Source organism: Chrysemys picta, chromosome 3, assembly GCF_011386835.1.
Source record: "Chrysemys picta bellii isolate R12L10 chromosome 3, ASM1138683v2, whole genome shotgun sequence".
NCBI classification, from domain to species: domain Eukaryota; kingdom Metazoa; phylum Chordata; order Testudines; family Emydidae; genus Chrysemys; species Chrysemys picta.
The window spans coordinates 57,335,961-57,361,111 of NC_088793.1; the positions used below are offsets into that span (position 1 = coordinate 57,335,961).

At 41.0% G+C, this 25,151-nt stretch overlaps 1 protein-coding gene and 1 long non-coding RNA gene across 3 annotated transcripts in view; one reads left to right on the forward strand and one right to left on the reverse strand.

The window, feature by feature from the left end:
- Positions 1-25,151, reverse strand: part of COL9A1 (collagen type IX alpha 1 chain) — a 94,812-nt gene that overhangs the window by 29,730 nt on the left and 39,931 nt on the right. For both annotated transcript variants that reach the window (XM_024114433.3, XM_024114429.3), the window contains 13 exons: positions 21,383-21,415; positions 21,224-21,280; positions 20,351-20,404; positions 18,779-18,832; positions 15,016-15,069; positions 13,710-13,763; positions 9,557-9,610; positions 9,351-9,404; positions 9,170-9,223; positions 8,845-8,898; positions 6,489-6,533; positions 5,570-5,623; positions 5,412-5,465 (listed from right to left, as the gene is read on the reverse strand). In XM_024114433.3, the coding sequence (XP_023970201.2) occupies positions 5,412-5,465; positions 5,570-5,623; positions 6,489-6,533; positions 8,845-8,898; positions 9,170-9,223; positions 9,351-9,404; positions 9,557-9,610; positions 13,710-13,763; positions 15,016-15,069; positions 18,779-18,832; positions 20,351-20,404; positions 21,224-21,280; positions 21,383-21,415 (675 nt within the window). The remainder of the gene's footprint in view (positions 1-5,411; positions 5,466-5,569; positions 5,624-6,488; positions 6,534-8,844; positions 8,899-9,169; positions 9,224-9,350; positions 9,405-9,556; positions 9,611-13,709; positions 13,764-15,015; positions 15,070-18,778; positions 18,833-20,350; positions 20,405-21,223; positions 21,281-21,382; positions 21,416-25,151) is intronic.
- LOC112061417 (uncharacterized) overlaps positions 1-25,151 on the forward strand; it is a 49,537-nt gene that overhangs the window by 21,284 nt on the left and 3,102 nt on the right. The window contains exon 4 of the long non-coding RNA XR_002890245.3: positions 3,808-3,896. This is a non-coding gene — a long non-coding RNA (uncharacterized LOC112061417). The remainder of the gene's footprint in view (positions 1-3,807; positions 3,897-25,151) is intronic.

Consider the following 25,151-nt stretch of genomic DNA (forward strand, 5'->3'; position numbering starts at 1 on the left):
GCATCCTGGCTCCTCCAGTGCAAAGCAGCTGGATGGCAGGCCAAGGATGTGGACCAAAGACTTCATGACCAGTTCTGATCATCAAGAAAGAACATCTCATACTTATACACATTAGTTTTATCTTATCTCTTATATAAGGCAGATAGATTTTATATTACACATCTTGAAGTTGTGGAGGGACCACTCCCGCCCTGTCTGAAATTAGTGGGAGTTTTAACATTGGCTTCACTGGAAGCAGGATTGTGACCTTCATATGCAGAATGTGCTTTGTTCTTGATCTAACTATAACTTATGTGTCTCTCAAGTATGTGCCCAGTCCATGCTGTTTCCTAGCACCACTGTGGTGATAGCTGCCTGGAAAGGGGTGAGGAGGGGTACACTCTCCAAGGGTGATGCAGCTGCCATGCTGGTGTGTAAAGGGGCCGGCCACAATCTAGCCCCAGTGTCCTTTCAGAGCCTCAGATAAAAGGCACCATCCATTGTGTGCTGGATCCTCAGGTGCACCTGAGCAGAGAAGGGCATTGGTGGCTATGCAAGGGGACAAATCGTCTGGCCCAGTAATGCAAAACAGCTGGTAGGATAGGCAAGGACCCAGCCCTGTTAGCGTTTACTATTCCACTATAGAATAAACACACTTTGGGGTAAATTTGAGTGCAATGTGTGCAGTTTTGCCATGAGCCAGACAGGGTTCTTCCTGGGGACATTGTCCGTAGCACGGCTCCTCCACCTCCCCTCCAGCCCACATGCCACACTCTAGCCTGAATTAACTGAGTCTGCCAGCAAAAAATTAAAAATCTTTAAAAAAAGCTAACTTTTTCAAATGGCTTAATATCAGTTTTATGCTGTCAGACAGGATGTTCATACCTCTGTATGTCACATTCTCTGCCAATGCTACACTAACAATTATCCATGGAATGTATGGTGTCAAGAATACAGGTGACATTCCATTAACCATCCAGCATTATTTAAAGTTACCTGGGCTGAATATTTAAAGATATGTGTGTATGCATATTAATACAGTAGAACTATAGACTCTGATAAGTATTAATATACACTTATTGCAAGTGCCAAGTGATCGCATAGCCTAAGACATTATCCTTTCAAAATCAAGTCAGGCACAGGAGGGAGAATCTAATGGCTTAGAAATGAGGACCAGGAAACCTGGGTTCTTCTTTTGCTTCACATATCCTGTGTGATGTTAATCTATCTGTGCATCTTTAAAATAGGAATAGTAATACTACCCTATGTCCTAGGGGTTGTTTAAAAACAACTTCATTATTTGTGAAACTCTAAGACTAAACAGACGAGCAGTGCCAAAAAAATTGTGTATGCACAGTACATCCTGGGAAGGTGAAGACATCGGACTACTTATCCTGCCACCGTGTTGATGCCCAACTGAAGAAAATGGACCCACTTTTAAACTTCAGGCATGTAAAGGGACCTGGTATCAAAAAGTTGATTTAAGTGACAGGACAACTAGTACAGCAATCCAGGATACATTTCAGGCTGAAAAAAAGGTCTTACAATTGTACCTATGAAAATAATCTTTGCAGTAGAGCACAGATAAAGAAAATAATTCAGCTAAAAACTACTGTATATACTAAACATTTTTTTTAAAAACAGCCAATATATAGAAGCTAATATTCATGCATATCTCCAGGTTATTTACTCAACTTACTATAAAAGCTTAAAACACCAAGCTATTTAACAAAGTCAGAACTATCCAAAATATTAACCAACTAGAAAGGCTGGGAATAAAGCAAAAGGAACAAGTATCTGGTATAAATTCACCATGAAAAATTAAATGCTGCTAAATCTTAATAAATGTGTGGGGAGGAAAAATTGCAGATAATTACTTAAGGGAACACAGTCAACCTCACTGATTAGGCTTGACACTTTGACATTTAAGAATTATTTCTTTTGGGCCACCACAATGACCAGTTTAAAAAGGATTTAAACCACAAGTTCAGTAATTATTTAGAATGACTTGTAATGTGATGCAAACATACTGTTAACTGACAAAACAATTACAATTGAAAAGAAGCTATGTTTGATTGGAAGTTAAAAATTCAAGTTGCACGGTACTCTTGTTACAAATGTAAGCATGTCATTTTCCTGTTTTATTAAATGAAGGTCGAATATTTCATAAAAAGCGCATAAATTATAACAGGCTTTTTTCTCAACTGCCCATACCAATTTTCTAATTAAAATTAGAATTAGATGATTATATTTTCTCAAGTGTTTATTTTCCTATACAGAAAATCTTGAGTAGTCAAGCAGATAAGATTGTATGATCTATTCCAATAAACAGATAAAAAATATTTTGTCTGTTGTTGGAATAGACTATGTAATCTAATTATCTTCATTTTGAATCATTAAAACCTCCTCTGAAAAACTATTATAAATGTTTAAGCTATTGGATATGACAGCTCTGGTTTCTGAGCACTGACTGGCTAACAACCAGGGTAACAATATTCTTCTGTGGATTTTAATAATAAAAATTGTTCTATTTATATAGCATCTTACATCCCAAAGGTTCCCAAACTGATATGTTAGCAATATGCTGATTTAGTTGGTGTTGGTCCTGCTTTGAGCAGGGGCTTGGACTAGATGACCTCTTGAGGTCTCTTCCAACCCTGATATTCTATGATTCTAATATACAGGTGTTACTTCTTCACCACTGAAATATAATCGCCAATGAGGGAAATGCAGCCATTATTTAATAGTGCACAGAAGCAGCAACAGGGCTTGAAAACTCACTTGCCAGCAGAAATGGGAATTTTCCATTAGTAAGTGCCTCTTGCAGGCTGCTTAGATAAAGAGGCCGCCTGAGAATATTGTTAATAAAATAGAAAAAAATCACGTTTAAATTTGTAAACAAGAATCTCACCCCCCGCCCTCCATATCAAGTTACACCACAGAGGCACACTGGAGGAGTGCTAATCTTGTTGGCTCCATCATCCCACACTGAAGGGTGTCCCGGCCCTTCAGCAATTACTAGCCTTGTTGTCTCTCCACCGCACTGAAGCAGAGGACAGAAGTAACACAACCCTTTTGACTCCCCTTCCTTTTAGCCCATGAGAAGGTGCAGTGGCTTCCTAGTTCTCTCACTTCCTTGGGCCTATTAAGAAAATGATCCTGATAGCAGTGACTTCTTGGTGGCTTCTCCTCTTCTCTGTCAAGAGAAAAAGGGAAGAACTCCAGGTACCTCCTGACTCCTGCCACAGAACCCTCCACTAGGAAGATGGGAGCAGGGGTTGGAACGAGAATGGTGCATGGAATACGGGCTTAATATGAGTAGAGGGCCTTTGACAGTAGAAGGAACCAGGAGAGGAGAAAAAGGAAGGGAATGATCAGTAGGAGGATGGAGAGTGTAGACTTGAGGAAAGGAAAAGTTAGAAGAGAGGAAGGAAGAAACTAAAATAAGTGGTAAAGAGGTGACCAAAGTAGAGATTAGGGGAAGGAAAGACAAAGAAGAAATAATTCATTGAAGAGCAACCATGGGATCTGTTACATTACTGAATGATGAAACAAAATGAGGGAAACACATTCCCCTGATCTCTGCAGTGACAAACAGAAAAATCACTATATTTAATCTGCATTGAGTGTTTCTGTCTGACAACAGGGTTACTAATAATTAACCCAGCATGTCAACTCCTGTTTCTATGGACCGCTGATTTCATAAACTCATACTTGCATGTTATGGGATTAAAAGCATAGTTTAGCAGATTATCTTGCATGGTCAATGTAGAGAGATACTTTGTTCTTGATCTAACTATAACTTTTATGTGTCTCTCAAATATTTAGGAGATCAATGCCAGGAGAACAGTTCAGAAAACAAATTCCTTTCCATCCAAGACAACGCAGTTGGAGGCATCCAACAAACCCAAGCTTTGGTGAGTATAGTTATGGCAAGCTTAACATTGAGATAGTGTGTCACAACATGCTGAGTATATATATTCATGTTATCTATTTTTATATCCTTCCTGGACAGTCAATGGCCAAAAGTCATGCAAAGGTGTGTTCCAAAGAAAATAGTGTGTTGTAATAAAGTACATTCAGCAAATGACAATGCAAACCACAGAAACATACAGAAAGGAAAAGTAAACTTGTTCTTTAGCTGAGATTTGTTGAATATTTAAAGTCAGAGAGCAATCAGTTTATAGGAGCCAGTTTCCCTGCCTGGTTCCCCTTACAAGTAAATCACTAATGTGATATCACAGCACAAGGCCTGAAGGCTCCAAGTGAACACCTCTGGAGTGGGATGGCAAGAGAGAAACTTGCAAACAGAGGTCATGGAGCATGAGTTCTTCTGAGCAGCAAATGGTCTCACACTGTGAATTCTAGTGCATTAAAACTATCCCCAATTCATAGACAGTCTGTTGGGGACCATTTCCAGTAAGTTACAGCAGCCTCATGCTCTTCTAACTTCTCTCGGGACCAAGACGGGGGCCAGGCGAGAAGCAGAGAGAGAAAATCAAAAAGCTGTTACCAGCCCCCTACAGCCACCACCTCTCATGTCTCATCCGCAGCATAGACTCTGTCCCTCTGTCTTCAACATTATACTTCAATGAGTGCCAGCATATTTCTCTGTGTAATTCCTTGCTTCTCCTAACCCACCCTCCTTCAAGGCTTATTCTTACCCTGGACTAGCAATCTTTCAAAATCTCTTGTATGTTTTTCTGAAGTAGGCTAGTGCTGTGGAAGCAATCTCCAGCAAAAGTACATACTCCTCGGAACACCAGTATTTTCAACCAGAAGGAACTACTATGGTTCAAAGCACTACCTGTCCAGCCCCCTCCACCAGTGAGTAATATATCTAGTAAAAGCATTAGAAAGGATCCAAGCCACAATGTCCGGAGGTGTGTGTACAGCACTGGCTCAGAACATGTGGTGGTGTCTGTTTCTAAGGATAAGAACATGCTCTTTACTGATAGCTAAACGGTTACTTTTTTAGCTTTAGTGGTAGGGATTGTGCTGCTGGTGTTGACGATCTTGGGCTTGGTTCCCACTCTTGACCAGGGGGGTCTCTACATGTGCGTCCATGGGTCCTTCTGTTTGAATCTGGGGATTCTGCTCAGCCTATTATGAAAACAGAGACTAGCTGCAAAATGAGGATCCATGTTTCAATTTCAAACTCGCCACCACCACCACCCAAAATAAGTTGTGGAATAATTGTGTCAATTGTTTTGTTTTGAGTCCAGCTGGAATCTGTATATACTGTAATTGTGAGCACAGCTGCTTTTTTAATGTGGGTTGATGCGCATCCACTTGACTAAGGAGTTAGAGCTTAGTGTTTTCCTTAAGTAACTGGCACTTGTGATAAGTAGTATGTATGCCACATTGTTGGGTTCATCAATCAGACATCACAGTTCCAAATATGCACAGTAGGAAACAAGTCAAGTACTTACAGGTGGACCTCTTGGTCCTATTGGTCCCTCTATCCCCTGTGGTCCTTGTTCACCCTGTTTTCATAATGATAAGAACAGAGTATGTTTGAAAACTGACTCTTTGCACAAAATAGAAATGTTCTTGTGAAAGATTCAGAAAAGAAGAAAAGTGATCTTACAGGTTTACCAGAATTTCCCATTAAACCTGGTATCCCAGGGGCACCTGCATTACCCTGTTAGACAGGAAGGTGAAAAAGTTAGCCATACCAAGCTACCAGTTACCATAGCAGTTCAAGAGAATTAACAAAGAAATTAACAAGCAATGAAATCAAACCACTTGCTGTACCCATTTTTGCTCTTACTCTTTATTCTCCACCTGATTCTCCTCCATCCAATTCCACCAAGTTCTTCCTTTATTTTTGTACAGCAACCAATCACACTGATGGGACTCCAATTATAGTGGAGGCACAGAAGCATGCCATATATTTAAATTGAATCCCAACTTCCAGTCTAATCTCTTTTTTGAGTTACTCATGGTTTTTCCTCAAATAAATTTCTTTTGGTCTGAAATTTTCAATGCTTTTTGTTCAGGCCCTATGTGAATATTCGTGAAGAGTTTGAGCAGAATTGGAACAGCCATTTTTCAGTTATTTGAACTGTTAGAATTGAAAGCTCTTGTCTTTTTATCCATTTAATGAAGCTGCATATGCTGTTCTTATTAACATATCTAATCCTTTTTTGAAGTGTACTATGCTATGTGTGTCAATGATATCCTCTGCAGTGAATTTCACAGAATTACTATGTGCTGCATTTAAAAAAAAAACATTTTCTTTTAAGTGTTTTGAATCAACAAAACCTTCTTTCATCTTTTACGCAAGATCAATGCTATTGTCACAGTGAAAGAACTGCAAAAACTGCAGTCCAACCACCGATTAAGTTTTTGTTCACTTATCTGGCATGTATCATTTTTTATGTCAATGGTTATTTTTCATTTAACCACGATGACAAGTGAACAAAACTTCACTGGCTATTTTAAAATTTGATAAACACAAAATCCAGTTTTAGAGGAAAGGAAGTAGATTATTTAAATTATTTTACCTTTGGGCCAGAAACACCATTTGCTCCTGGGGAGCCAGGTAAACCCTAAAAGAAACAACATTTTAAATGTCATTTGTGTGTTATTACAGAGTTTAGAAATGTACAAAAAGCACCTGCTGAAACTGTTGTTAAAAATGTAACTTTACATTATTGCAATCATAATTTATACTTTTCGAGTCCTTTCACCTGAAGATCTTGATGCACTTTCCAAACAGTAATTGATAAAGCCTGATCCCCCTGCGAAGTAGGCAAATAGTATTATCCCCATTTTATAGTTAGGCAAAAGGCAGCACAGAGAGGTGAAAGATTGTGCTTTGTTCAGGGTCACAACATGAGTCACTGCCACTACCCGATTCAGAAATGGGTATAATACCCAGAACTCCCCACTCCAATCTTATGCTCAGACTACAAAACCCCTCTCTCGTTTACACTCCACATTCCCTCTCTTGTATACAACCGTTCAAAGCAAGTGCTCTCTATAGTTAGGAAAAAACATAGCAAAAAACAGAACCAACTTCAGAATGCAACTGTACATCAAATGATATTTTAACTTAGTTCCTTCAATATCTTCTCTGAGTATCTGCTCCTGTAGCAGAATGTTTTGAAAAAGTTTCTGTTGGGCTTTTAACACTTGACACTGGTTTGACACAAATAAGCAATTATCGTGAGAGAAGTAACTGTAACCAGTGCAGGAAGTATTCTTTACCCTGGCATTGGAGGCTGAATTTTTCTCTAGCTGCAAATGTAAAGGAAATAAGCTTTTTAATTTGGGAACATTATGCACTATCTATATTCCCAACATATCCAACATTTTAAATCTACAAACTACAAGATTAAACATAAAAATGTATTTACTGGAATGGTATATGTCTCCTTGACTGTGACCAATCCACATGAATTAAGAATAGCACTGTGTATTTTAACAACAGAGCAGTGCTATGCCTTTTATGTATGTATTTTATGGTAGATTCAATTTGTTCTTAGTTATTTATACTGTTTGAATTAAATGAAACCCTCATAACACCCAAGTGTGGAGAGCCCCATAATGGGACAGCTGCAGATTCTCCTATCATAGACAAATCCCTCACTGACAAAGTGAGTGTATCTGGCCACTAGCTCCCTCACATCCCTTCCATACGGGACATTTTGGGGCAGGAGGAAGTATGGGGCACTCCAGCAATCCTAGACTGGCAGAACAGCCACAAGGGATTGTTCCATCTGGGTAAATTCAACCAGCCTTAGGCTGCTCTAACTTTCATTGTGGATCACATTAGCCCCCAGCCAGTCCCAAGATTAGGAAAGGCAGAAGGCCATCTTTCACTACCTCACCTCCTTAGCTGCCCCAAACACAAGATCAGTACAGCTGAGGACTGAGCCCTGAGTGTTGATAAAGACAAAATCAAATCCTAATACACAAATATCAGAATATATCTTCAATCCTATAACTCAGACAGACCAAAAAAAAAAAAAACCCAATAGCAATGCCTCCTACACCTCAGGATGACCACAAGTCTCACCTCCTACAGCATTAAATCTAAAACCCACACCAAATAAATAAATACCAACAAGAAATTCTGGGCTTATGTTACAATTTATAAGGCACTCGGGTTGGGATTCAGAAAGTTATTTAGGCACTTAACTCTTTTCATTTCAATGTGTGATGAGCAAGTATATAAACCTAGATAGATAGGTGGATAGAATTATAAAGAGATGATTAGTAAAAAGAATTGAATAAAGAATAAATATTGGTAGAAAGAATGAAAATAGCATTCTACTGATTTGTAAACGAACTCCTTTATACTAAAACTAAACCACACTCAGACACCCCTACTATCAGACAAGGTCTAGTAAACTCCATTGCCTGGATAAACTTTTGCAAAATTAAAAACTTATTGGGCCACATGCTCAGATATTCCCACAGTGCACAGAGTCAGGGGGTGATGTGTAAAGCTTCTACTTACACTGTTCTGATCCTGATGTCCATGCCTTCTACTATGTGCTCTGTTAGAGTAGCCTGCGGGCTGTTATTATGCCAGCCTGTAACAGCCACAAGGCATTGAACCCTTAGCCCAGAAAGAACTCCCAAGGAAGTTGCATGTTGGTCCACCCTTTTTTAGTAAACTACTTCCCTATTATGCTGACAGCCAGGAGGTTGTTTTGTGTGCAACCCTCTATTTTGGCTATACACTTCAGGATCACCCTTGCACTGGAGTTATCCTCCCTGGGCCAGTCACTCAGTTTTTCCACCCAAGGTATGATGAGGCATAAAAGCTGGCACAAGTGCATCTGAGAAACTGGTCTCTTCTTTGTGTTTGAACTGAATAGGACTTTCACATTTAAAGTATCAGATACCTACTGGCAGTCCTTGAAGTCCTGCATCACCTGGAGCACCAGGTTTTCCTGGTTCACCCTGAAAAAAAATCGATTTACATAAATTATATAAAATCTTCAGTTAAATAAGTAAAGTACCTTTATTTCTAGAAAGCAGAAACAGTATGATTTTAGACATTTAGGCTGGGGAAGTTTACTACAAATTACCACAGTAACGTTCAGAAACCAAAAGCAGTAGCACAATTGAAAAACATACAAAATATATAGGTGAGTGGAGCTATTACAGTTAGAGCAATGTGAATCAAATGACCTATAAACTGAGATTGCCAGATAGGATACAGTTAGCCTACCTTTGCTCCAGGCATTCCAGGGATCCCTTCCCGGCCATCAACCCCCGGTAAGCCCTTGAAACACAGATAGCATATTGTTATAAAGAACATTCTTTGCTTGTCTTAATGCTGTTCCCCAGCATTTGCAATCTAAAGGATCACGATAGAGAACAAATTTTTAAAATAAATGAAATATACATACAGCTTCTCCTTTAGGCCCAGGAAGGCCAGTTATTCCTCTAATACCTTGAGGACCCTAAAAAAAAAAAGATACATTGAAGTGACATATGCAAGAAGCATCAATACATGATTATTCAGGGATGTATTTGGTAAGTTACCTTCAGCACACGTAATGGGATATATAATATTATTGCTAAATGTTTACTGGTAAATATGATTTGAACTCACCCTGTCTCCCTTCGGACCTGTCTCTCCCCGTAGACCTCTCTGTCCCTGGTCTCCCTGCAGGAAATATTTTCATTTAGCAACAAAGTCAGAATACAATTGGTCGTATTGATTAAATTAAATCAGGTAAAACATCAAAGGTGAAATTCACTCTTGTGCAGAGAGCATGTGCTTGGCCCTGTGCAACATTTGAGCCCCAAATCAAGGGTTTAGGTGGGTCTTGAATGGTACATAGCGACCTCTAACTGGTGAATTTCAGTTTAATGGCTCACTCTTGCATTACTTGGGAACACCTAAAACTCCCAGTGAAGCCAATTAGAGTTTGGGTGCATAAAGATGCAAGATCTAGCTTTTAATAAGCACCACTGCCTTTTAAATGTCCTTGTGTTTTCACATTTACCCATACTCCGCTTAGGCTGCACTCTCACTCTATAAACAACTAAAAAGTAATTCAGTGGAACCCTCTTAAAAGGGAATCACTTCACTATGGAAAGGGAAGATATCTACATTCACTGTATGCTGGTATCCATGCTGACTAGTCCATTTAGGCAATTATAGATAGGTATATAGTTTTCTCAAACCTTCTTAAGATATGTTAGATGGTACTTCCCTTCCCCTTATTAGATCAAAACATTGTTTCAGGTGTTTAGGTACTTATGCTCAGAAGGTGAGTACATCTATATTTTTTCTGTGGAGGATGCACTAATTCTAAATGAAATATGTCTAATTTACATTGACATTAATTGGCCTGTGCAGTTTATAGTTAACAGGCCCTGATGTAGGCCAGAAGTTAGGGCACTCACCCAGGATGTGTCCCCCCTTTGCCTGATTTCCACTTGATATAAACTATTTAAATATTCACTGGGCCACAGAGAGTGTAAGAATGATGCTATAGCCCAGTGCTTAGTGCACTCACCTGGGAAACCCAGGTTCCAGTCCCTGCTCCAATGTGTGTTTAAGTATTCTACACAAAGTGAGCCTGGGTCTCCCACATCCTGGGTGAGTGCTCTAACCACTGGGATAAAGGGTATTCTGGGGTGGGTAAAATGGGACACAAGCTCCTCTTCAGTTTTTGCAAGAAAGAACTTTGGGGAACTGGGCTTAGATATCACCCCTCTCCTCAGCATTTCCTATTGGCTCGTTTAGGCAGCTCCCCTCTCAGCTGGCTGGCTTTTGTGAATCTCTTTAAGTACCTAACTCTCCCCATGCCTTGTATAAGGAGCCTGGCACCTAACTTAGGGCTGAGGATTCCACTAGGAGGCAAGGTACCTAAAAGTTAGGCACTGCACCATTGATCCCAGGTCCCCTTTATGGAACGGTTCCAATGTGGGATAATGATGTGCAAAAAGAAAAGAACCCAGCTTGACATTCAGAGCCCAAAGGGAGTTTACAGACTTGGCACTAAGAAATAAACATCTTTTTACTAAGTGCCTGTTCTGCTGTTATCAGGTTACACCATTAACTTCAATAGCAACACTATCAGACTCAAAATGTCTGAAAAAACCTACACAATACACAATACCACCTGAATAAAGGTGCTTAATTAGAACAATTTCTCTGCTATAAGGCTAACTTTTATTTCTTTTATTATGACATCTAAAACACCCAAGCTGCTTTCCCCACCATAACAAATATTGTTAGAAAAGAGGTAAAGTGCCCTTGTTTAAATGGACAACATTTAGCTTCTATTGGACTCAAAAATGATTTGTTTATCCCCATGTATGAAAGGGAAGAGTCACTGTGATTTTTGCAACAGAAGGTCCTGTGGCACCTTTGAGACTAACAGAAGTACTGGGAGCATAAGCTTTCGTGGGTAAGAACCTCACTTCTTCAGATGCAAGATGTCTTGCATCTGAAGAAGTGAGGTTCTTACCCACGAAAGCTTATGCTCCCAGTACTTCTGTTAGTCTCAAAGGTGCCACAGGACCCTCTGTTGCTTTTTACAGATTCAGACTAACACGGCTACCCCTCTGATACTGTGATTTTTATCATTCAACTGAATAATGCAAAGAGAAGTTTTTCTGTTTTGTTTGTAAAACAAGGGACTGTTGTATCTCCAAAACATAAAAGTGCTTGCCGCTGAGTTATGATAGTGGGCAAGAATAGAGGCAAAGATATGCATGTATGTTATGCCCAATTTTTAGAAAACATTTTTTCTTTATTTTTTATATATGCCATTTTAAGAACACAAATTGTTATACCAGGCTAACCTGGCCCATCTTGTCTGGTATCAGTTACAGGAAATCATCTATTCCTGAGGCTTCTGAGAAAGCAATGCTCAAACACACACAGGCTAATTGTGCAATGTTACATCATGGGCTGGAGAGAGAATTATTTAGATATATTGTCATTTGTACAGTTTATGATTATGCGCTTAAGCATGAAGAAATCCTGTCTAGTAGAGATTAAATGAGATCAACTATAAGGTTGAATGTTATGTGAAGGGTGGTTGGGGAGACAACTAGCGAAGTAGAATGATCCTAGGGGCTATGGGGCAATTACATCGAGATTCCCTCAGAATCTGCTTATACCTGAATAACGTTAAAAACCTTTGTAACTGGGGCGCTGATGCCTAGCAGTAACAACTGTCACCCACAATAAGTGGTGGTATTTGATCTACTTTTTCCTTCCCTTCATCCCCCCTCCTCCCTTTAGTTTAGCTGGATTTGAGAAGTGAAAAACTGGGAAACCAGTGGGGATGTGGGAGGTTAGTGGGGAAGTTGGAAGAAAAGGAGGCCCATTGTGCCGTCTCCCAACATTTTCTCTGAGGATACATGTACTGATCATTCTTTAAAAAATTGGTGATTGTTGCATTTCAATATTGAATGTAACACACAAATGGGCATGCTTTTACTAAAAGGGCAGAGACCTGGAGAAAGCTTGGAAGCCTTTATAAGAACTTGCAGAACATTGTGACGCTGGCATCAGTAAGGAGAACACATGTGAGATTGTCTAGATGTTGGGAGTTTGAACAAGAAACTTTTCGGAAAGTTAGAGTGAACATCTGAGCTAACTTTGGAACACATGGCACCAGTAGCATGGCAGTCCGGGCTGCTGAAAATGAAGCAAGCACATAGCAGAAATATCGTGCTGCCATGAATTGAGGTGTGACTAGAACAGCTCCAATGCAACCAGAAGTCTCACAGCGGCAGCCAGCTGTAACTGTACAGCAGCCTCTAAAGCAGTGGTGTCCAACCCTGGGTCTGGGGTGGGGACGAATGTAGTCCTCAAGAGACTAAATTGTGGCCTTTGAGCATAAATGTGTCAAGAAGAAAATGCCCTGAAATTGTTAAACCAAAGTGTTTGAATTAACCCTATTACTACAGGGATCCAGATGGGGACACCTCTTTCTCCATAGCCACAGGAGCAACTCTGAGGTGAGATGGGAGAACTCTGAGCAACTGCTGTCCCTTCCTTGCTGTAATTGCTATACAGCTCACCCGCTTGGCATCTGCTCATTACTGAAGAAGCTGGAGGGAGCAGCACCAGTTGCTTCATTCCCTGCTTTTCTGTCAGGATGTGGAAGCCCAGGGGAAGCAGAACAGAAGTTCGATTAGTTCTGTCTGCACCTGAGGCTGTGCCTACCAAAGAATAACTTCCCTCGCATGACACCCACCCCAAGGGGAAATGAGAGAGAAGCTGACAAACAACACTAATAATCAACGAAGAGTCCTGTGGCACCTTATAGACTAACAGACATATTGGAGCATAAACTTTCGTGGGTGAATACCTACTTCGTCAGACTCATGTGCAAATCCAGACTAACACGGCTACCCCTCTGATACTTAACACAAATAATGACTCCCTTAGTCTCTGCCTAGCTCAGTTTGGAGGCGCCTGAAGTCTCTCCTCAGCTTGCTCTGACTTATACCAGTTAGAGCCATCTCTTAGGGGTCATATGCCAGCTGGGGCTAGCCAGCTACTCCTCCTCATCCCTGGAGGCCGGAGCTGCATGAAGCAAGATGTAGCCACGGGGCTGGCAATCCTGTGGGCTGGATTGAAAGCCCTGATGGGCCGGATCCGGCCCGCAGGCTGTAGTTTTCCCGCCCCTGTACTAAGGGAAAACCCTTTGCCAAAGCAAACAGCCCCCTTCTATAAACTTTCTTAAAAGTTAATATCATTTTGAATGATCTGGCTGACACAAAACTCTACTTACAGATCCACCAGGGAGCCCTCGTGGACCAGGGTCACCATCAAGGCCACGAGCACCCTACAGAATAAAGAGATAACACAAGATAGTAGGGCTGACTTCCTGAGATGTACCAAGCACCTACATATCCCAATTACTTTGGTAGGAATTGCAAGTGCCCTGCACCTCTCTGAATTTGGCTCTGGGTTATTAAAATAAATACAAACAGTTTTCACAAAGTGGCTTTTTAATCTTTTTAAACTCTAGTTTGCCTTTTGGAGAGTTATATAATTAAATGCCAGCAAATCGTATATATGAAATTATGTCATTCCTCTATCAAAACATACTGGACAGTGATGAATTAAGCCACTTTGAACTATTTCAGAACAATTCATTGTTGTCCTTAATTAATTCCCTGCATCACACAAAAACATACTGCACATATATAGCATAATGGACTGACACCAAAATGTGAATTGCAATTGATTTTTATATAGTGTCTCATAAAACTATCTTCAAAAATGCTTTATAGAGAGAATCAATTATAAGCCAAAGTGAAAAGAAATGTTTTCAGGAAAGATTTAGAAAGAATAAGGAATGTGTGTTTCAGAGAGGCAGTAAGTATTTCACATAGCTGGGGCAGGAATGTAAGTGGCCAAATAACTGTGGGAGGTGAAGGGGACAGTGGGGATATATGGTGGGAATCGTAGAACAAGAAAGAAAGCTTTGCTTTCCATATCTTTCACTGGATACACAGACTGGATTTGCACCATTCTGTTCAGTGACTGGCTATCAAAACTGAGGTAATGAAAGTGATCTCTGTACCAAGGCAAGCAGGTGAAAATTAGAGACAGAAGAAGTAGAAAGGTTGAGGAGGACACAATCAGGGGAAATGAATATTCAGTAAACTTTAGTTTTATTTCGAAAGGTTATGGCCTGTGTAAATTAATATCACAATTAAACTTGATGCCTTGCCAACAGCACCAAGAGGATATGCCAAACTACTGTTAGTCTTGGGGAGAAGGAGAGAATAGTAAGAAACTGCAGAAAGTCCACTTCAACAAAATTTGCTGATGTACTGAAGGCATTTACTCAGAAAGGAATGGGTTGGCTGTCCTCATGACCAGAAGTATGATGTTACAATTGCTGGAACACACTTGGTGGGAGATGGAAAGTGCAGGCATAGCAAAGGAGGGTATCAAAAGTTTAAGATAGGCTAAACCCAGAAAGCACCCATTGCATAGTGACCCATGGTTTAAAAATTACATGTAGTGGAGCCAACCTCTGACTACCAGCTGCATTATATTTTATAGAGATAATTGCTAGTACTTACTTTGTTCCCTTTGACTCCCATTATACCAGTTATGCCTCTCAAACCTTGAATCCCCTGGAAATGAAAAATAAGAAAAGTATTGTGACAATTTAGCCCATACTGCTATTTTGTTATCAGAAATGTGGTAGTTTTCAGATAGTAGACTTCTTAAGATACTACATATTTTCTTTGTCATTATTTTATTCCTTCCCTTACATATAAAAAAGAGCCAAATGCTTCTGCATTAAAATGTTTAATTCATGTGGTAATTTGAAAACTGTACAATTAATAAAATATCAAATTAGAACACAGGTAGCTCAGTCAGATTGACCAAAACCTCACTGAGGCCTCAAACACAACTATAAGAGATGCTTAATGACTTCTTTGTTTCGGTCTTCACCGAGAAGTCTGAAGGAATGCCTAACATAGTGAATACTAATGGGAAGGGGGTAGGTTTAGCGGATAAAATAAAAAAAGAACAAGTTAAAAATCACTTAGAAAAGTTAGATGCCTGCAAGTCACCCGGGCCTGATGAAATGCATCCTAGAATACTCAAGGAGCTAATAGAGGAGGTATCTGAGCCTCTAGCTATTATCTTTGGAAAGTCATGGGAGACGGGAGAGATTCCAGAAGACTGGAAAAGGGCAAATATAGTGCCCATCTATAAAAAGGGAAATAAAAACAACCCAGGAAACTACAGACCAGTTAGTTTAACTTCTGTGCCAGGGAAGATAATGGAGCAAGTAATTAAGGAAATCATCTGCAAACACTTGGAAGGTGGTAAGGTGATAGGGAACAGCCAGCATGGATTTGTGAAGAACAAATCATGTCAAACCAATCTGATAGCTTTCTTTGATAGGATAACGAGCCTTGTGGATAAGGGTGAAGCGGTGGATGTGGTATACCTAGACTTTAGTAAGGCATTTGATACGGTCTCGCATGATATTCTTATCGATAAACTAGGCAAATACAATTTAGATGGGGCTACTATAAGGTGGGTGCATAACTGGCTGGATAACCGTACTCAGAGAGTTGTTATTAATGGTTCCCAATCCTGCTGGAAAGATGTAACGAGTGGGGTACCGCAGGGGTCTGTTTTGGGACCGGCTCTGTTCAATATCTTCATCAACGACTTAGATATTGGCATAGAAAGTACGCTTATTAAGTTTGCGGATGATACCAAACTGGGAGGGATTGCAACTCCTTTGGAGGACAGGGTCATAATTCAAAATGATCTGGACAAATTGGAGAAATGGTCTGAGTTAAACAGGATGAAGTTTAACAAAGACAAATGCAAAGTGCTCCACTTAGGAAGGAAAAATCAATTTCACACATACAGAATGGGAAAAGACTGTCTAGGAAGGAGTACGGCAGAAAGGGATCTAGGGGTTATAGTGGACCACAAGCTAAATATGAGTCAACAGTGTGATGCTGTTGCAAAAAAAGCAAACATGATTCTGGGATGTATTAACAGGTGTGTTGTGAGCAAGACACGAGAAGTCATTCTTCCGCTCTACTCTGCTCTGGTTAGGCCTCAGCTGGAGTATTGTGTCCAGTTCTGGGCGCCGCATTTTAAAAAAGATGTGGAGAAATTGGAAAGGGTCCAAAGAAGAGCAACAAGAATGATTAGAGGTCTTGAGAACATGACCTATGAAGGAAGGCTGAAGGAATTGGGTTTGTTTAGTTTGGAAAAGAGAAGACTGAGAGGGGACATGATAGCAGTTTTCAGGTATCTAAAAGGGTGTCATAAGGAGGAGGGAGAGAACTTGTTCACCTTAGCCTCTAAGGATAGAACCAGAAACAATGGGTTTAAACTGCAGCAAGGGAGGTCTAGGTTGGACATTAGGAAAAAGTTCCTAACTGGTGGTTAAACACTGGAACAAATTGCCTAGGGAGGTTGTGGAATCTCCGTCTCTGGAGATATTTAAGAGTAGGTTAGATAAATGTCTATCAGGGATGGTCTAGATGGTATTTGGTCCTGCCATGCGGGCAGGGGACTGGACTCGATGACCTCTCGAGGTCCCTTCCAGTCCTATAATCTATGAATCTATGAATCTATATATTAGGGACAGAAAAACACTCATTTTCCTGAGGACCATAAAGTTGAAGTAAACCCCTGAAAAAAAATCTGACAGTGGAACCGGGTCTAAGGCTTTTATTTCTAAGAAACCTTACAGACTATTTCAATCCTTACCGTCTTCCCTATAAAGCCCCCCCTCAGGCCTGACATATCCCTTTTTAAGATGACATTGCTTTCCCTGCCTCTTGAATCCTGGATTGTAGTGGACAACACTTTAAAATATTGTGATTTTGAAGAGCTGTGGAGTTAAATGAATAAAGCAATGTGTTATTCCTGATGAATGCACTACATGAGAATCTGTATGACCATGGGCCACTAACTACAAGTGTGTTAAATGACTAGGCCTGGCTGAGGATGAACACTACAGGCCCCCTTTGGGAACAAAAAATGGATCTTTTAGTACAGTGAGCTCAGGCAACTGCTTTATCAGGGAGATTTTATCAGTATTAAGGATAAGAAGGGTTTATAGTCTTCGTTCTATGCAGTCTCTTGTATTTCTGTAAGCTCTAATCAGACTTTTATGTTTGTCTGGACTGCATGATCTAGGACTTGAAAGTCATGAGCGTGAAGGATAATTCAGGCCTACTGAATGATTTAATTTCCCCCAAAATTGCACTAGTCAAATCTCCAGTCAAACCTGGATACAGTAAGCATTAGAGAACTCTTTTCAATCCCAGAAACATATAAATCCTCACCATCCACACTTCTTTCTCCTGACTCACTCACCAGGAAACCAGAGACTAGGCAAACTCTGACAAAGGGAGTAAGCATGCCATGATTAAGACCCAGCTCTGTTGTGGGAGTGATCCCCTTGCTCCTTCCTGTTCCCTACTGCATGTCCTAGCTATGGGAACTGGAGGGAGGATTGATCATGGAGGAACCAGCTAAGGAAGAACAAACAGGAACAGTGAAATTAGGACTCTTGGGGGAGTCACAATGAAACTATAGAAGGAGTATGCCACAATCTGCCCAGGAGTGGTGGCCACAGAATCCTCAGTTCTGCAAAGTCTAAGGGTACATCTACTCTGCAAAAAACAAAAAACAAAAATACCCATGGCAGCAAGTCTCAGAGCCCAGTTCTACAGACTTGGGCACACATTTCTAAAAATAGCCTTGTTAGATACTCCCTCTCAGGCTAGAGCTCAGGGTCTGAAACATGGTGAGAAGCATGGTCTCAGAGCTTAAGCTCCAATCCAAGTGAGAATATCTACATGGCTATTTTGAGCACTATCACACAAGCCCAGATCTGTAGACCTGGGCTTGGAGACTCACTGCTGCAGGGTTGTGTTGTTTTTTGTTTTATTTTTGTTAGTATAGATGTACCGTAAGTCTCAAAGTTAAGCACACATATATATCTTTCCGGGTTCAGGCCTAGGTCACCAAAATCATGCACAGTAAGGTCAGAAAAGCCCAGTTCAATCATCTAGTTGCCCCCCTGCCGTTTAAAAAGTAATATAAGCCAGAGCACACTAATTATTTACAATCTGAAAGCATTACAAGAACCAAGCCGTGAGAGCAGAAAAGGGCATGCTGTGAGGTTTTACTATGCACAGTTTTAAATGTTTTTACCTTTATTCACAATCAGTGTGATATTATTATTAAAAGATAGATGTGTAATATTATTTCATGTCTAATTGCTTATAAAAAACAAATATGGTGACATGAAACAAATTGATAGTGCTATTCGAAAAGGAAATACTTTACTGGAGGGCCTTGAGCTCCAACATCACCTAGGACTCCCTGGGCACCTTCCTCACCCTGGAAAAACAAAAGAAAGAAAACTGAAGCAAATCCATACCAGGAAAGGGAAAACACTATCAGCATAAGAGTTACCACTTCTTACTCACTGATCCCTGTCAACATGCTCAGCATTGAAGGAAACCCAGCATAGACACATTTCCTGCCCCAAAGAGCTTACACTTAACATTAGACAGATAGTAAATTAAGGCACGTAATACATTGGCTCATTTAATTAAAGGGGAATTGCAACACATTTCAACTCTCTCTGTATTAAAAATTTGCAGACTTCTTTCTTTGCTGAATTATTTTTTATAAGCTTCATGGAAGAAATGTGTTCCAAGAAGGAAAATGAATGAAGATAAGGAGATCATTTTGCTCAAGAGTAGCAAGGGTATGTTTTATTTAAGCTAAATCATTCCCTTTTTCTCAAAGTTAGTATTCCCAGGTTTGTTAATTCAGATTTTTAAAAACTGTAATGAGGTTTAGGTCGGAGTCTGAAAACTGGATGTGTATGTTGATAGCCTCACATGCAATCCAGCATCATCCTTCAGTGTTGTTATTATTAAACCGTGCCTTATTAATCCAGACACCTTTCTGGTGACCAGGGAACACCCTCTCCCCCCCCCTCGCCCCTCCCTTATGCTGTTAGAGAGCAGAGCTACAATTCTCAGTGCCAGGCTGATTTACAAGAGGTTGGTTCTGGGGCACAACAAGGATTTGGCAACTCTTATAGCTCAAGCATTCTGAAAAGTGAGGGGACTACTTCTGAGAAGTTAATATTCTTTTCATTGTATATATGGATATGGAGCAGGGGTTTATGGCACAAACTTTGTTCCTTATTTTTAAGGTATTTTAAGGTGCTAGATTGCCTGCCTTGGAAAAAGAAGTCCTCTGTGGACCAAAAAGTTACAGCATGGGCAAAGGTAGTTCAGGGTTCCCCAAATTTCCTCACAAGTATCCAACAAGCCCATTCCAGATGAATTATGTTTTTAGGTGAGAATGTAGTTCAGTCTTCAAGCAATTCAGTCCTTGGTCCTTGCCTTCATCTCTGTTGTGGTTACCTAGACCTTTCCTATACCTCTCCCTCCCCATCATGTACTCTTTCCCCCCATGCTGCCATCTCATTCTCCCTTTGCCCTCTCCCTGCTCAGTTGTGCCATCCTAAGCATTCTCTAGTCTCCTACAGACTCTCTGCACTTAATTCCCAATTTTTAACATTAATAAATACTGATTTTATTGTGCAGCTAGTTCAATAATAATTATTCTAATGGTCAAAATGAAAAGTGAGAATGCCAATTTCTGTGTGATAATGAATGCAGAATAGAGGGGATGACTTAGCAGATAATGTGCTGATAGTGACCCAAATGCCATACAGGAAGTGGGCTGTCAGTTCTTTCTGGCAGAAGTATCAATAATTTTGATGGATTCTAACAAGATGACTCTTTTTGAAGCATAGGCTAAACTGGCAGTTATTTTGCTACCAATCATTGCCTTCCATTAAACTACTGCTTGCCCATTAAAATACTGTTATCTTACCTTATGACCTTGTTTCCCTGGTTCACCGTCCTCTCCTTTTACTCCTTTGTGACCCTAAAATAAAGGAATAAAAAAAGAGTGCAGACAATTTATTTAGAATTTGAGAAATCCACTCTTCCAACATAGCCTGCCTACCACGCTCCAGGTGTACCTTCTGCAGGGGCGGCTCCAGGCACCAGCGTAGCAAGTGCGTGCCTGGAGCGGCAAGCCGCGGGGGGCGGCCTGCTGGTTACTGTGAGGGTGGCAGTCAGGCAGCCTTCAGTGGCGTGCCTGCGGGAGGTCTGCCGGTCCCGTGGTTTCGGCGGCAATTTGACGGCGGGTACACCAAAGCCGTGGAACCGGTAGATCACCCACAGAAACGCTGCCAAATCCACGTGACCGCGGACCGCCCACAGGCATGCAGCAGAAGGCCGCCTGCCTGCTGTGCGTGGGGCGGCAAAAAACATAGAGCCACCCCTGACCTTCTGTAACACCTCCCCAACTCCATGCACACCTAGACACTTTCGGAAATGGGCTGTAGTGCAACCTTCAGAAAAACCTAATCCCAGATCCAGTAAATCAGTGTGTCCAACGCTGCATTAGTAATCCCCTCATAGGGATAGTATCCCCAGAAATCAGACAAAAGAACATAAAAGAAACTAGAGTAAGTGTGAGTCAAGAAGATGCTTGTTTCAATTTGACATTCTGAGGCCTTCTATAAAATCAAAAGGCTTGGAGGAATACCTAGCATGTCTGAAGCTTTGGGACTATAGATGCTTTGGAAAGTGATCTTGCCAGTATCTTGGCACCATGCTTTCTGGACAATATAATGGGAGACCCAAAGGTCAGGAAGCCCTCACCCTAATCAGTGATTCAGTACATCAGTTCTCTTACCTTCATTCCTATTAGGCCAGCGTGTCCTGGACGACCAGGTGCACAAGCATTGGGACACTGAAAAAGTATCCACACATTGAGTTAACATGGATAAGAAACTTAAAAATGTACATTTTGGTTTAAGATTGTATTTTTCAAAAAGGTGAACAAATGTCTTACCAGTGGATCTCCTTCATGCAGCCCAATTGTTCCCTAAATTTGACAAAAAGGTTCAAAGTTAGAAAGTGAATAACAGAAAAAAAAATGACCTTATCTCATACAACAAAAAACACACCTGACACTTCAGTGTAGGAAAGCAGAAGATATAGAAATGTCAGATAATCTCTGGGTCTGAAATCCCAAAAGTGCACTTAAACACCTATGGCTGGCCCGTGTCATGGTGTTCAGGCTCTGCGGCTATAAAATTGCAGTCTAGATGTTCGGGCTTGTGCTGGATCCTAACCTCTGGGACCCCCGCAAGGGGGAAGGGTCCCTGAAGCCAGCCTCCAGCCCGAGCCCAAACACCAGAATTTTACAGTCTCGGAGCCCAAGCCCCGCAAGCCCAGGTCAGCTGACATAGGCCAGCTGCAGGTGTTTAACTGCTGTGTAGACATATGCAAAGGGAGCTTTATTTAATTGTCATAAATTGCAGGAGCCTGTGTGCAATATTCTGCCCTCCATCTTGGATTTGCTTTTCTGAAAAGCAAAAACTCTTTGTTTTTGAAGCGTCACAGATTTCTTTTAAGTACTGAAAGCCACACGTGAGAATTAGACTAAAGTAATCCAATACATATTTTTGTATACTTTCAGACTAATAATCACATATGAACTCAGTGTATTCTGTAAATATAGCATATTTTTCTTTTAAATATCAACAGCTGCATCTGATTTTGTAATACTATGTATTAAATGCTCCCACATCTCAGTTGGCTATGTAGTCCAGTTGCACCACAGATCTTATGTTATGTTCTCAGCACAAGTATCTCTACTTTGTAATTGACTGAAAATTGTTTTCAGAGTTGGCGTTCTTAAAGAAGTTATCTAGGTAAATGAAACAGATGAAGATGCACTTTCTTACATTCTGATGATAATTTAATACGAAACAAAACCATCTCATTCATAAGGACAAGACTTAATTCTTTAGAGAAAAAAAGGATCCCTCTCGCAGCAGAAGAATTGATAGACAATTCATAATTCTATCAGCCATTGGAATTGCAAGTTAGAGATCTGTGTACAAAAGGGATGCAGTCAATAGAAGAAAAATGAGTTTCTTAGGAAATGGACTGGCCTTAATGGGAATAGGAGAGGATCATGGAATCTACTGAGGGAAGACTGGGGAGTACGTTAGGAAGAAAGATAACCACATGTGAGCAAGTCTGGGTTCATGGAAGGATCTGGCAGTCTGTTATGGAGAGGTGTGCCTTCTGTTTGAGTAAGGAAGCGCCATAAGACTCCGAGAGAACTGATGGACTTTCATGGAAGCACAAATATTTGGGAAAGGTTGGGGGAGTTTAGGGGAATATAATGGCCTTAAGTGGAATGGGGGTGGTGCACTGCAGTGGTGCCTGAGGAGGATGGAATCTTCAGTGTAAAGAGAGAAGGAGCAGCAGAGTCTGGTGTAGTTTGTTGCTATTTATTTCCTGGGTATTTTTCTCAGTTTTATCATTCATATTTTTCACAATGGCGACTTCACATTTTCTAGCAACTTTCCATGGAAAATGAGATATGGCCTCAAGAAAATAGAATCCCTGTATTGCTGTTGGGACTGTCTAGCAAAGGGATAGCAGGTCAGCCTTTTATAGAGAAATGAAGATGACACTCTCATTTCCTAGATACTTGATGTGTCATTGCCCAGCATGTACTCTGTCTGCCAGATGATGATCTGCCATCAATTCTACCTCTCGCAAATTAAAATACTGCATGGTACATATCCCTCCTCTCAAAAGGCCCACAGAGGAGAATCACAAAAACAGTACTTGGAAACATCTGATGCTCTGACTAGAGATGTACTGGACTACAGCGCCAACTTAAGAATCTAACCCCTCCTTACAGCTCCAGCCCCAACCCTACACAGTAGCCCCAGGTCCCACTTGAAGTGGTAGTGGAAGGTGAACCACCCTCCCAGAGAGGTAGGAGAAGTGGCAGAAGGGGACACCTTCGTGGAAGAAGCAGGGGTGACAGCAAGTGAGCCCCCAGTACTCAACCCGGGAGGCAGGGTGTATCTGCTTGCATTGATGGGCTAGGCCCACTGCACACTTCTCCTCCTGACACACAGAATCCTCTGGTTGGGTGCTGTTGGTGGGACCAACCAGAGCAGTAGGCCTTAGAGTTAACACTTCACTGAGATGCAAAGGATAATTCACGTCTCTCAGAGTTATTGTTTTAGGCTGTCTGCAGACTCCAGCAGGCATCATTGCATCCATCACACTAGGGGTATGGCTACACCTCCAGCTGTACAGCGCTGTGAGTTAAACCTGTCTTCGTACAGCTGAGTAGAGAAAGTGCTGCAGTCTGTCCACACTGACAGCTGACTTCCTTATTCACTTTCTCTACACTAGGCAAGATTTTATAGACCTCTATCATATCCCCCCTGAGGGCTTGTCTACACTACCGCATGGGGTCGATCTAAAATACGCAACTTCAGCTACGTGAATAGCATAGCTGAAGTCAATGTACTTAGATCTACTTACCGTGGTGTTTTCACTGCGGTATATCGACAGCTGATTCTCTCCTGCTGACTCCGCTTGTGCTTCTCGTTCTGGTGGAGTACCAGAGTCGACAGGCGAGTGTTCAGCGGTCGATTTATTGTGTCTATACTAGATGCGATAAATCGACCCCCCCGGATCGATCACTGCCCGCCGATCCGGCGGGTAGTATAGACAAGCCCTTAGTTGTCTCTTTCCAAGTTAAAAAGTCCCCATCTTTTTAATCTGTCCTCATACAGAAGCTGTGCCATCCCCCCTAATAATTTTTGTTGCCTTTCTCTGTACCTTTTCCAATTCTAATATATCTTTTTTTGAGATGGGGTGACCAGATCTGCGCCCAGTATTCAAGATGTGGGCGTGCCATGGATTTATATAGAGGCAATATGATATTTTTCCGTCTTATTATCCATCACTTTCCTAATGGTTCTTAACATTCTGTTAGCTTTTCTGCACACTGAGTAGATGTTTTCAGCGAACTATCCACAATGACTCCAAGATCTCTTTCTTGAGTGGTAACAGCTAATTTAAACCCCATCATTTTATATGTAGAGGTGGGATTATGTTTTCCAATGTGCATTACTTTGCATTTACCAACATTGAATTTTATCTGTCATTTTATTGCCCAGTCACCCAGTTTTGTGAGAGTCCTTTGTAACTCTTAGCCGTCTGCTTTGGACTTAACTTTTTTGAGTAGTTTTGTATCATCTGCAAACTTTGCCACCTGACTATTTACCCCTTTTTTCCAGATCATTTATGAATAGGTTGAACACCACAGGACCCAGTATAGACCTCTGGGGGACACCACTATTCACCTCTCTCCATTCTGAAAACTGACCATTTATTCCTACCCTTTGTTTCCTATCTTTTAACCAGTTACTGATCCACGAGAGGACTTTCCCTCTTATCTCATGACTGCTTACTTTGCTTAAGAGCCTTTGGTGAGGGACCTTATCAAGTGTTTTCTGAAAGTCTAAGTATACTACATCCACAGGATCATCCTTGTCCACATGTTTGCTGACCCCCTCAAAGAATTCTAATATATTAGTGAGGCATGATTTTCTTTTATAAAATCTGTGTTGACTCTTCTCGGGAGAGATAGCTCAGTGGTTTGAGCATTGGCCTGCTAAACCTAGGATTGTGAGTTCAATCCTTGAGGGGGCCACTTAGGAATCTGGGGCAAAAAATCAGTACTTGGTCCTGCTAGTGAAGGCAGGGGGCTGGACTTGATGACCTTTCAAGGTCCC